This window comes from Oncorhynchus kisutch, unplaced genomic scaffold (genome assembly GCF_002021735.2).
Source record: "Oncorhynchus kisutch isolate 150728-3 unplaced genomic scaffold, Okis_V2 Okis02a-Okis13b_hom, whole genome shotgun sequence".
Lineage (NCBI taxonomy): Eukaryota > Metazoa > Chordata > Actinopteri > Salmoniformes > Salmonidae > Oncorhynchus > Oncorhynchus kisutch.
This window is the reverse complement of record NW_022261979.1, coordinates 3,530,348-3,543,220: the sequence shown is the minus strand read 5'-3', so window position 1 is coordinate 3,543,220 and position 12,873 is coordinate 3,530,348. Positions and strand designations below refer to the sequence as shown.

Sequence of the window (12,873 nt, the reverse complement as noted above, 5' to 3'; positions counted from 1 at the left end):
CTCTCTAGCACCACAATTAAATAGGGTGCAGGCCAGGCAGCAGGCTGTTAGCAGTCTGCCCTACACAGTCAGTGTAGTCAGCTCAGCTTCTCCATTGAGACCGTGTCTGTGCCTCGACTAGGTTGGACAAAACTAAACGTGCGGTGTTCGCCTTTAGCAATCTCACTAGGATAAAAGACCTCCTCCATTCCTGTCATTATTGAAAGATATCATGATACCTCACATCTCAAAATAGGGCTACTTAATGTCATATCCCTTACTTCAAGGCAATTATAGTCAATGAACTGATCATAATCTTGATGTGATTGGCCTGATTGAAACATGGCTTTAGCCTGATGAATTACTGTGTTAATGAGCCTCACCTCCTGGCTACACTAGGTGACCATATCCCTCGGGCATCCCGCGGAGGTGTTGCTAACATTTACGATAGCAAATTGAAATGTACAACAACAACAAAAGACGTTTTCATCTTTGAGCTTCTAGTCATGAAATCTATGTAGCCTACTTCAAATTTTTGGTGACGTAATATTGACCATGGAAAAGTCCACAGACCCATTCCAAAAGGCTTGCATCATCGACTCAGTGGGTTTTGGCCACCATGTCTCTGACCTACTCACTGATCACAGTCATACTCTGGGCCTAGTTTTGTCCCATGGGATAAATGTTGTGGATCTTAATGTTTTTCCTCATAATCCTGGACTATCGGACCACCATTTTATTACATTTGCAATTGCAACAAATAATCTGCTCAGACCGCAACCAAGGAACATCAAAAGTCATGCTATAAATTCACAGATGACACAAAGATTATTTGATGTCCTTCCAGACTCCCTCTGTCTACCCAAGGACGCCAGAGGACAAAATCAGTTAACCACCTAACTGAGGAACTCAATTTAACCTTGCGCAATACCCTAGATGCAGTTGCAAAACCCTAAAAACTAAAAACATTTCTCATAAGAAACTAGCTCCCTGGCATATAGAAAATACCGAGCTCTGAAGCAAGCTTCCAGAAAATTGGAACGGAAATGACGCCACACCAAACTGGAAGTCTTCCGACTAGCTTGGAAAGACAGTACCGTGCAGTATCGAAGAGCCCTTGCTGCTGCTCGATCATCCTATTTTTCCAACTTAATTGAGGAAAATAAGAACAATCCGAAATTCCTTTTTGATACTGTCGCAAAGCAAAGCTAACTACAAAGCAGCATTCCCCAAGAGAGGATGGCTTTCACCTCAGCAGTAATAAATTCATGAACCTCTTTGAGGAAAAGATGATTATTAGAAAGCAAATTACGGACTCCTCTTTAAATCTGCGTATTCCTTCAAAGCTCATTTGTCCTGAGTCTGCACAACTCTGCCAGGACCTAGGATCAAGAGAGACACTCAAGTGTTTTAGTACTATATCTCTTGACACAACGATGAAAATGATCATGGCCTCTAAACCTTCAAGATCCATACTGGACCCTATTCCAACTAAACTACTGAAAGAGCTGCTTCCTGTGCTTGGCCCTCCTATGTTGAACATAATAAACAGATCTCTATCCACCGGATGTGTACCAAACTCACTAAAAGTGGCAGTAATAAAGCCTCTCTTGAAAAAGCCAACCTTGACCCAGAAAATATAAAAAACTATCGGCCTATATCGAATCTTCCATTCCTCTCAACATTTTTAGAAAAGGCTGTTGCGCAGCAACTCACTGCCTTCCTGAAGACAAACAATGTATACGAAATGCTTCAGTCTGGTTTTAGACCCCATCATAGCACTGAGACTGCACTTGTGAAGGTGGTAAATGACCTTTTAATGGCATCAGACCGGGGCTCTGCATCTGTTCTCGTGCTCCTAGACCTTAGTGCTGCTTTTGATACCATCGATCACCACATTCTTTTGGAGAGATTGGAAACCCAAATTGGTCCATACGGACAAGTTCTGGCCTGGTTTAGATCTTATCTGTCGGAAAGATATCAGTTTGTCTCTCTGAATTGTTTGTCCTCTGACAAATCAACTGTAAATTTCGATGTTCCTCAAGGTTCCGTTTTTAGGACCACGATTGATTTCACTATATATTTTACCTCTTGGGGATGTCATTCGAAAACATAATGTTAACTTTCACTGCTATGCAGATGACACACAGCTGAACATTTCAATGAAACATGGTGAAGCCACAAAATTGCCCTCGCTAGAAGCATGTGTTTCAGACATAAGGAAGTGGATGGCTGCAAACTTTCTACTTTTAAACTCGGACAAAACAGAGATGCTTGTTCTAGGTCCCAAGAAACAAAGAGATCTTCTGTTGAATCTGACAATTAATCTTAATGGCTGTACAGTCGTCTCAAATAAAACTGCGAAGGCCCTCGGCGTTACTCTGGACCCTGATCTCTCTTTTGAAGAACATATCAAGACTGTTTCAAGGACAGCTTTTTTCCATCTACGTAACATTGCAAAAATCTAACTTTCTGTCCAAAAATGATGCCGAAAAATGTATCCATGCTTTTGTCACTTCTAGGTTAGACTACTGCAATGCACTACTGCTCTACTTTCCGGCTACCCGGATAAAGCACTAAATAAACTTCAGTTAGTGCTAAATAGGATCCTGACTAGAACCCCAAAAATATATCATATTACTCCAGTGCTAGCCTCCCTACACTGGCCTCCTGTCAAGGCAAGGGCTGATTTCAAGGTTTTACTGCTATCTCTCTGATTTGGTCCTGCCATACATACCTACACGGTCACAAGACGCAGGCCTCCTAATCGTCCCTAGAATTTCTAAGCAAACAGCTGGAGGCAGGGCTTTCTCCTATAGAGCTCCATTTTTATGGAATGGTCTGCCTACCCATGTGAGAGACGCAAACCCGGTCTCAACCTTCTCTTCAGTGGGTCATATGATGGAGTGTAGTCTGGCCCAGGAGTGTGAAGGTGAACGGAAAGGCTCTGGAGCAACGAACCGCCCTTGCTGTCTCTGCCTGGCCGGCTCCCCTCTTTCCACTGGGATTCTCTGCCTCTAACCCTATTAACAGGGGCTGAGTTACTGGCTTACTAGGGCTCTTTCATACCGTGCCTAGGAGGGGTGATGTGATCTTCCTGTCTGGGTTGGCGCCCTCCCTTGGGTTGTGCCGTGGCGGAGATCTTTGTGGGCTACACTCGGGCCTTGTCTCAGGATGGTAAGTTGGTGGTTGAAGATATCCCTCTAGTGGTGTGGGGGCTGTGCTTTGGCAAAGTGGGTGGGGTTATATCCTTACTGTTTGGCCCTGTCCGGGGGTGTCATCGGATGGGGCCACAGTGTCTCCTGACTCCTCCTGTCTCAGCCTCCAGTATTTATGCTGCAGTAGTTTATGTGTCGGGGGGCAAGGGTCAGTTTGTTATATCTGGAGTACTTCTCCTGTCCTATCCGGTGTCCTGTGTGAATTTAAGTATGCTCTCTCTAATTTTCTCTTTCTCTCTTTCTTTCTCTCTCTCTCTCGGAGGACCTGAGCCCTAGGACCATGCTTCAGGACTACCTGGCATGATGACTCCTTGCTGTCCCCAGTCCACCTGGCCGTGCTGCTGCTCCAGTTTCAACTGTTCTGCCTGTGATTATTATTATTTGACCATGCTGGTCATTTATGAACATCTTGGCCATGTTCTGTTATAATCTCCACACGGCACAGCCAGAAGAGGACTGGCCACCCCACATAGCCTGGTTCCACTCTAGGTTTCTTCCTAGGTTTTGGCCTTTCTAGGGAGTTTTTCCTAGCCACCGTGCTTCTACACCTGCATTGCTTGCTGTTTGGGGTTTTAGGCTGGGTTTCTGTACAGCACTTTGAGATATCAGCTGATGTACGAAGGGCTATATAAATACATTTGATGTTATTTTGATTTGACATGATGTGGAATGGGTTCTAGTTCATTTTAACTTGATGGTTGTGTAACTGAGTGTTTGGGGTTGGTACATATGAGGATGTTGCTAGAATCGGGGTTAATGGTGTCAGTGCTAACTAATATCACGGTTGACAACTTGCATTTCAATTACTCTGCTGGGTGTCTACTAGTCTTCTCTCCTAACTGACTTGGTTTCCTATTAGTGAATACTTACATGTAAAACCAGCTCTCGTCGCTCATACAGGTGCCCCTACTCTCCTAACCTCCCCTCAGTAACTAACGAAGGCACAAAATGATGACATAAATATCACAAGAAAGAATACATTAATGAATCATTTACTTTCTAGAGGCCAAAGGACAGGTAGGTTTAATAATGTAATATGTCCCATCAAAAAGTCCTGTTGTTCACATACCAGCATCCTAAATGGCACTGCTTTTGACCAGAACCCTATGGACCCTGTTCAACAGTAGTGTACTATTCAGTATAGGGTTCCTTTTGGGATGCATTAAATCTTTACAATTACTCATCAGAGCAAATGCTACCATTTTTTTATTCCCACAGAGCCTGTGGGAATAAAAAAAGACATGAATGATTTTATAAAAATATTTGTTCATACAGAATGTATGATTTCCCCTCCTCCCACATGGATTACAGACAAGAGGCTAGGTGCGTTCTGACTGTCTTAGTGTGCGGATAAACATGACAATCACTCTCATGAAACTTAAATGAAACATCACTCCTTATGTCTTTTCTCAGCACAAACACTCAGCCCAATTTCTACAGTCAAAACAGGTTTTGAAAATGCTTCTTCCACATCTTTTGGTCCCTGTCTGTTTTGCTCTCAGTGAAGTGCTACTATCCCCTTGGACTACAGGTTATTGCCGTCATAAGGTGTGCGTCTGTCTGTTGGCCGGACACTTTCTACCGTTTAGGACCTTTGTGGGTAAAGGTAAAGATGGGGTATAGCAGCAGCAGTTCCTCTGAAGTGCAGTATCTGCTGGAAGGGAACCTGGTGGTATGAGAGGATGAGTGTGGGCCTGTTGTGCCTCCCCCTATCCCTCCCTCTTCTCTCTCTCTGTCTGAGGGACTCTTAAGGTTCCTGTGCGGACTGTCTCGGTTCGTGCCCTCCTGAAGCTGGCTGTGGTGATTTAAGACACGCTATGTTTATGTGTGTATTTGTTTGTGGCCTCTGGCCCACTTCGCTGTCCCTCTGTCCAGTACATACCGTTGTAGCAGGCCAAGTGTAGTGGCGTGTAGCCCTGGTTGTCTGTGATGACGGGGAGGGTCCACACTGACTGGGCGGTGTGTAGGAGCCACCCCAGTATCCCGATGTGTCCGGACGCCGCCACCAGGTGGACATGGCTCCGCCCCTTACCTTCCCGAACCAGGAAGCTGGCACTGTGCTGCACTCCTCGTGAAAAGTCACCGCCTAGGAGGAAGGGAAGGGAGGGGAGACAAGAATGGATTTGAATAATTTATAATCAATTAAATAATAAGGAATCATAATAGGTATATTTGGGCATAATTTATATTCCATGCTAGATCCCACACCAAAGCCATCCCTAGTATTTCAATGGCCCCATCCCTAGATCAGAACAAGCCTCCCCCTCTCTTTCTGTGTGTGAGCGCGTACAGCCAACTCTCCTCACAACCCTTCTGTGTAGAGCTGTTCTGTGCCATTTGTCTTTGGCTTCTACGCTTGCTCCCTTGTTGAACAGGGAGTACACACAGTCTGTGTCCGCTCAGCACCGACAGCATCAGAGGGGTTCTGATACACAAGACAACAGGTCATATTACAAACTGGTAGTAACCAGGCTGAGTCCCAAATGGCAACCTATTCCCTATATGGTACACTACTCTTGACCTGAGCCCATAGGACTTTGGTTTAAAGTACTGTACCAAGTAGGGTACAGGTTGCCATTTTGGATGCAGCCCCAGTTTCAAAATCTCTTTATTTCAGGAATTGTATCCAAAACCCAAGTGACTATTCCGTCTTGAATGTCCACTGTACTCTGGATGTCAGCATTTCCAATCAGCAAACGCAAACACTCCGAATGTCCGTTGGTTGCTAGAGGAAGATAAACAGAGAGGATATAACAATGTGAGATGATTGACCTTCAGTAGCTAGAGATGGAAAAACTGAGAAGATATAAGAATGTGAGATGATTGACCATTGGTAGCGAGAGGAGGATAAACAGAGAGAATATAAGAATGTCAGATGATTGACCATTGGTAGCTAGAGGAGGATCAACAAGAGGATATAAGAATGTCAGATGATTGACCATTGGTAGCTAGAGGAGGATCAACAGAGAGGATATGAGCAGATTGCTGGACGACTATAACCTTCACATGAACAGACAGATTTCAAGAACAGTGGTGTTGGTAGATGACACCCTCATGATGTTAACACAGCAGATAATAAAGAATTTTGGGGCTGAGGCCATTGAAGCCTGTCACTTGCTAGCTGTGTATATCCTTACTGTTTGGCCCTGTCCGGGGGTGTCATCGGATGGGGCCACAGTGTCTCCTGACCCCTCCTGTCTCAGCCTCCAGTATTTATGCTGCAGTAGTTTATGTGTCGGGGGGCAAGGGTCAGTTTGTTATATCTGGAGTACTTCTCCTGTCCTATCCGGTGTCCTGTGTGAATTTAAGTATGCTCTCTCTAATTTTCTCTTTCTCTCTTTCTTTCTCTCTCTCTCTCGGAGGACCTGAGCCCTAGGACCATGCTTCAGGACTACCTGGCATGATGACTCCTTGCTGTCCCCAGTCCACCTGGCCGTGCTGCTGCTCCAGTTTCAACTGTTCTGCCTGTGATTATTATTATTTGACCATGCTGGTCATTTATGAACATCTTGGCCATGTTCTGTTATAATCTCCACACGGCACAGCCAGAAGAGGACTGGCCACCCCACATAGCCTGGTTCCACTCTAGGTTTCTTCCTAGGTTTTGGCCTTTCTAGGGAGTTTTTCCTAGCCACCGTGCTTCTACACCTGCATTGCTTGCTGTTTGGGGTTTTAGGCTGGGTTTCTGTACAGCACTTTGAGATATCAGCTGATGTACGAAGGGCTATATAAATACATTTGATGTTATTTTGATTTGACATGATGTGGAATGGGTTCTAGTTCATTTTAACTTGATGGTTGTGTAACTGAGTGTTTGGGGTTGGTACATATGAGGATGTTGCTAGAATCGGGGTATGGTGTCAGTGCTAACTAATATCACGGTTGACAACTTGCATTTCAATTACTCTGCTGGGTGTCTACTAGTCTTCTCTCCTAACTGACTTGGTTTCCTATTAGTGAATACTTACATGTAAAACCAGCTCTCGTCGCTCATACAGGTGCCCCTACTCTCCTAACCTCCCCTCAGTAACTAACGAAGGCACAAAATGATGACATAAATATCACAAGAAAGAATACATTAATGAATCATTTACTTTCTAGAGGCCAAAGGACAGGTAGGTTTAATAATGTAATATGTCCCATCAAAAAGTCCTGTTGTTCACATACCAGCATCCTAAATGGCACTGCTTTTGACCAGAACCCTATGGACCCTGTTCAACAGTAGTGTACTATTCAGTATAGGGTTCCTTTTGGGATGCATTAAATCTTTACAATTACTCATCAGAGCAAATGCTACCATTTTTTTATTCCCACAGAGCCTGTGGGAATAAAAAAAGACATGAATGATTTTATAAAAATATTTGTTCATACAGAATGTATGATTTCCCCTCCTCCCACATGGATTACAGACAAGAGGCTAGGTGCGTTCTGACTGTCTTAGTGTGCGGATAAACATGACAATCACTCTCATGAAACTTAAATGAAACATCACTCCTTATGTCTTTTCTCAGCACAAACACTCAGCCCAATTTCTACAGTCAAAACAGGTTTTGAAAATGCTTCTTCCACATCTTTTGGTCCCTGTCTGTTTTGCTCTCAGTGAAGTGCTACTATCCCCTTGGACTACAGGTTATTGCCGTCATAAGGTGTGCGTCTGTCTGTTGGCCGGACACTTTCTACCGTTTAGGACCTTTGTGGGTAAAGGTAAAGATGGGGTATAGCAGCAGCAGTTCCTCTGAAGTGCAGTATCTGCTGGAAGGGAACCTGGTGGTATGAGAGGATGAGTGTGGGCCTGTTGTGCCTCCCCCTATCCCTCCCTCTTCTCTCTCTCTGTCTGAGGGACTCTTAAGGTTCCTGTGCGGACTGTCTCGGTTCGTGCCCTCCTGAAGCTGGCTGTGGTGATTTAAGACACGCTATGTTTATGTGTGTATTTGTTTGTGGCCTCTGGCCCACTTCGCTGTCCCTCTGTCCAGTACATACCGTTGTAGCAGGCCAAGTGTAGTGGCGTGTAGCCCTGGTTGTCTGTGATGACGGGGAGGGTCCACACTGACTGGGCGGTGTGTAGGAGCCACCCCAGTATCCCGATGTGTCCGGACGCCGCCACCAGGTGGACATGGCTCCGCCCCTTACCTTCCCGAACCAGGAAGCTGGCACTGTGCTGCACTCCTCGTGAAAAGTCACCGCCTAGGAGGAAGGGAAGGGAGGGGAGACAAGAATGGATTTGAATAATTTATAATCAATTAAATAATAAGGAATCATAATAGGTATATTTGGGCATAATTTATATTCCATGCTAGATCCCACACCAAAGCCATCCCTAGTATTTCAATGGCCCCATCCCTAGATCAGAACAAGCCTCCCCCTCTCTTTCTGTGTGTGAGCGCGTACAGCCAACTCTCCTCACAACCCTTCTGTGTAGAGCTGTTCTGTGCCATTTGTCTTTGGCTTCTACGCTTGCTCCCTTGTTGAACAGGGAGTACACACAGTCTGTGTCCGCTCAGCACCGACAGCATCAGAGGGGTTCTGATACACAAGACAACAGGTCATATTACAAACTGGTAGTAACCAGGCTGAGTCCCAAATGGCAACCTATTCCCTATATGGTACACTACTCTTGACCTGAGCCCATAGGACTTTGGTTTAAAGTACTGTACCAAGTAGGGTACAGGTTGCCATTTTGGATGCAGCCCCAGTTTCAAAATCTCTTTATTTCAGGAATTGTATCCAAAACCCAAGTGACTATTCCGTCTTGAATGTCCACTGTACTCTGGATGTCAGCATTTCCAATCAGCAAACGCAAACACTCCGAATGTCCATTGGTTGCTAGAGGAAGATAAACAGAGAGGATATAACAATGTGAGATGATTGACCTTCAGTAGCTAGAGATGGAAAAACTGAGAAGATATAAGAATGTGAGATGATTGACCATTGGTAGCGAGAGGAGGATAAACAGAGAGAATATAAGAATGTCAGATGATTGACCATTGGTAGCTAGAGGAGGATCAACAAGAGGATATAAGAATGTCAGATGATTGACCATTGGTAGCTAGAGGAGGATCAACAGAGAGGATATGAGCAGATTGCTGGACGACTATAACCTTCACATGAACAGACAGATTTCAAGAACAGTGGTGTTGGTAGATGACATCCTCATGATGTTAACACAGCAGATAATAAAGAATTTTGGGGCTGAGGCCATTGAAGCCTGTCACTTGCTAGCTGTGTACCTGGCTCTGGATAGAAGTCTCCCCTGTGCACTGATCTAGGATCAGCTTACCCTCCCTAGATCCTCAATCATTAGTGGAGAACATGACAAAAAATGACCTTAGATCAGTGTCTCGTGGGCATTTTCACACGATACCATCCCTAGAGTGGACATAGTCGTCCTAGCAACATGACCAAACAAATGGCCATCTTGGTCAGGAAAACGTTTTAATTACAGAAGCTCTATGTGATATCCTTATGTCTACCTGCAGCGTGGATGGGGGTCCTCTTCAGAGTGAAGTCTTTAACCAGGATGGAGGCTTCCTGGTTGATGAGGACGTCAACACACTCCACAAGGCTTTTTAAGGCAGCCAGGTCCAGAGGGGTGCGCCCCTGGCTGTCCCTCACGTCTAGATCCAGCAGAGACTGAACCAGGACCTCCATAGCATGGTGGTGACTGTGGTACGCATGAATAGATATTCACTCTTAATATAATCAATGTCCTAGAGTAGACCAGTGGTACACCTGAACAGAAATACAGTGCTAGACCTCTAAAGTAGACCAGAGTCTTTCAATCGGGAGCCCATTTTTGCTCCTGCCCAGCATAAACATCGGAGGTTCCTGTCAAGCGTGGGATTGAGAAACAAACACTCTACTTCTCCTCTGAGGTTGATTAACTCAAATGGCAAAATAAGGAAATCATCCTCATCATCACTGTGTAGAATATGCATGTATTTTACACTAATCAGGAATAGATCGGAATATGGTGTGTGAGTCTGTCTGGACAGTCAACTTCCTGTGGAAAATCTACACCATGCTTGCATCCCAGATAGCACCCTATTCCCTATGTAGTGAACTACTTTTGATCAGGGCCTATAAGGATCTGATCAAACGTAGTGTACTAAATAGGGAATAGGGTGCCATTTGTCATATGGAGACCACTACAGGAGCAGGTAGGCTTTACTCACAGCGAGGTGTAGAGGGCTGATGGGAGCTCTGACATCAGATTCGTTCAGGATGTCTGTCCCTGAGGTTTCAATTAGTCGAGGAAAGAGAAGAACGGCCAGTTCAGACTTGGAAAAAGAACATCAAGAGTGACGATGCGTCCACGACAAACATGCAGCCACACCTTAAAACCTACTGTTGGGTTCTGAGAATATGAAATATACGAATTCATGTCACTGAGGGAGAGAGCTTAATGTATAACGTTTACATTATGTCAGGATATGTTTTTGTTAGCCATCAGGCATCCTATGGGTGGGATCCTCTGGGATGAGAAGAGACACAGTCTGGTACCAATCACCATGTCAGCCTTGAGTTGGGGAGGAGTGAGCACTTTGGGGTAGCGGTCAGGTCAGATGAAGTGAGGAAGAACAGATATCACTAAGGTTCTGTCTAGCAACAGAGATGCATTGACTGTTTAGATGTGTAGGAGGAGACTCAGCATAGGAGAGAGGATTAAATATCAGTGCTTGTGTGAATATGTTTTTTGTCTAATGCAGCTGTCTTGACCCTCTGGGAAGAATAAACTTGGTTCAAGCATTCATAGTGTCCGTCGAGTTTTTACTCTGAGAATTAGAACCTAACAGTTGGCACTGCGAGCAGGGTTCTCGAACGCTGTTGGATTTGGGTGTATTAGCAGTAGCAATAAAGAGAGGTTGGTTTTATGCCCTGTTGGGGTGGGGAACCATGACAGATTATGTGGAAATAGGAAGACAAGTGTGAATCATTTTGGTAATGTGTGTTATCAACAACAGTGATATTTGAACAGATTGGAGATGACTATCCATAACAATAAAATCCTTCATACAGTGAGGTTAGGTTACCATGCTTGTCCTGCCCCACAGCTGTAGACACAGCCTTCTCCAGGTCCTCAGACACTAGCTGGAGATCCATTACAGGATGTCTGTCACCTCACTGAGCCCCTATTGCAGGTTAGGGGTCACATCCACTTGAATGTCCTTCATATGACGAACCTCCTACAGAGCAAATGAGGAAAACATGATATATTAGGATTTATGTTAGTAGCAATAGAATATGGGAATTTTATCTCAACGCTACCTACAGCTATCATATTTATTTATGTATGTGATCTATGTAAATAAATAAATATATCACAGCTGTAAAACTGTGAAGGACTATAGGTGGAGGCCTACCCATTTCCCAGGAGCATTGTAAAACGTGGATTTGGGTACAGTGTTTATTTCCCCCTAATATCTTTGAAGATTACACCTAAAATAATTAGGCCTACTTCTTTCTACTGCTGATCTGAGACCATTAGGGTTAATCATTACAGATATAAATGCAATATATGGAGTAGAAAAGATTGCCTGCCCACCAACTTGATAAGAATCAACATGTGTTCTACATGGTCTATTTCTATCTGAACGTAACAACTCAATCAAGCTTGTTAATTGATCGTTAAGCCATGTTTGTCAGGTAAACGGTCATTAGTGGCCTATATAAGCCTCATACAGGCCATGGGAAGACATTACCTGTTGATAACACAGACTATTTTCATGATCATGGGAGGTGTGAGAGAATTGCTGCTCGTTGTGATGACTGTGGGGGTTGTCAAAGGTTGGTTCACTAATGTTTAAGGGATTTGTTTGGTAAATATGCTTAACTTTATAAGTTGGGTATTAATATTTGACTGTCTGTATCTTCCGCGTTGGTCATCTTTTATTCTTCACTGCTATTAATATATGTAGCTATTTTGTGTGAACTCAACTTCTGTCAACACTTTCTCCTCAGTTTCTTGTTACCCTGTTGGAAAGTCCCAGAAGCAAGATCAAGTCTCTCTGCAGAGGAGACTTGGAGGTAAGTGTTTCTTTCCACAACCCTTCTAGCTATGTTCTTTGTCACTGTCTATGGTGCTGCTGTGTTTGACACTCATTCAACAGCATAGAGTAACTCAGTCTAAATAATGTTGTCAAACCTTTTGCTTGTGTACCTAAACCTAAATTTTTCAGAGCTGTCATCAAATGACGTCTCCATTGTGCATGCCCTGGCCTTGCTCCGATCCATAGGGTCTGACGCGAAACAAACCAGAGAAGGTACGGCCTGAAACATATACTTTGAAAACTGTTGGCTTCATGTTGCTCAAAATTCGATTAGCAATTTGGCCTAGACCGTGTAGAACAGATGTGTTGCTGTAGAATACCCAACTGTTCCTTTTGTTTTTTCTCAAGAGTATTTAGAGACCAATGAAGTAGAATCCCAAGCTTCTCCAAACCATGGTAGTTCTCCGGCAAATGATGCCCTGTCCTCTGAGGAGAAGCTGAGGCACATGTCCTCTGACGACGCCACCTCTGAAGCTGCCACCGGCCCGTCCTCTGACGACCTCACCTCTGAAGCTGCCACCGGCCTGTCCTCTGACGACGCCACCTCTGAAGCTGCCACCGGCCCGTCCTCTGACGACGCCACCTCTGAAGCTGCCACCGGCCCGTCCTCTGACGACGCCACCTCTGAA

The 12,873-nt window shown here is 44.5% G+C and overlaps 1 protein-coding gene across 5 annotated transcripts; it reads right to left on the bottom strand.

Annotated features, from left to right (window-relative positions):
- Positions 1-4,455: 4,455 nt before the first annotated feature.
- LOC116359266 (serine/threonine-protein phosphatase 6 regulatory ankyrin repeat subunit A-like) lies at positions 4,456-11,920 on the bottom strand. 5 transcript variants are annotated; one of them, XM_031811883.1, is made up of 6 exons: positions 11,228-11,920; positions 10,370-10,428; positions 9,668-9,858; positions 5,866-5,922; positions 5,488-5,622; positions 4,456-5,283 (listed from the first exon to the last, which is right to left on the bottom strand). In XM_031811883.1, the coding sequence occupies exons 2-5, from the start codon at positions 10,402-10,404 to the stop codon at positions 5,612-5,614; spliced, it is 294 nt and encodes a 97-aa protein (XP_031667743.1). In that variant the 5' UTR covers positions 10,405-10,428; positions 11,228-11,920; the 3' UTR covers positions 4,456-5,283; positions 5,488-5,611. The 5 variants fall into 5 exon arrangements, with proteins under 5 accessions (XP_031667743.1, XP_031667742.1, XP_031667741.1 ...); XM_031811882.1 differs by lacking the exon at positions 4,456-5,283 and having other exon boundaries at positions 5,290-5,922; XM_031811881.1 differs by lacking the exons at positions 4,456-5,283; positions 5,488-5,622; positions 5,866-5,922; positions 9,668-9,858 and adding exons at positions 7,554-8,090; positions 8,178-8,381 and having other exon boundaries at positions 11,228-11,911.
- Between the last annotated feature and the right edge of the window lie 953 nt (positions 11,921-12,873).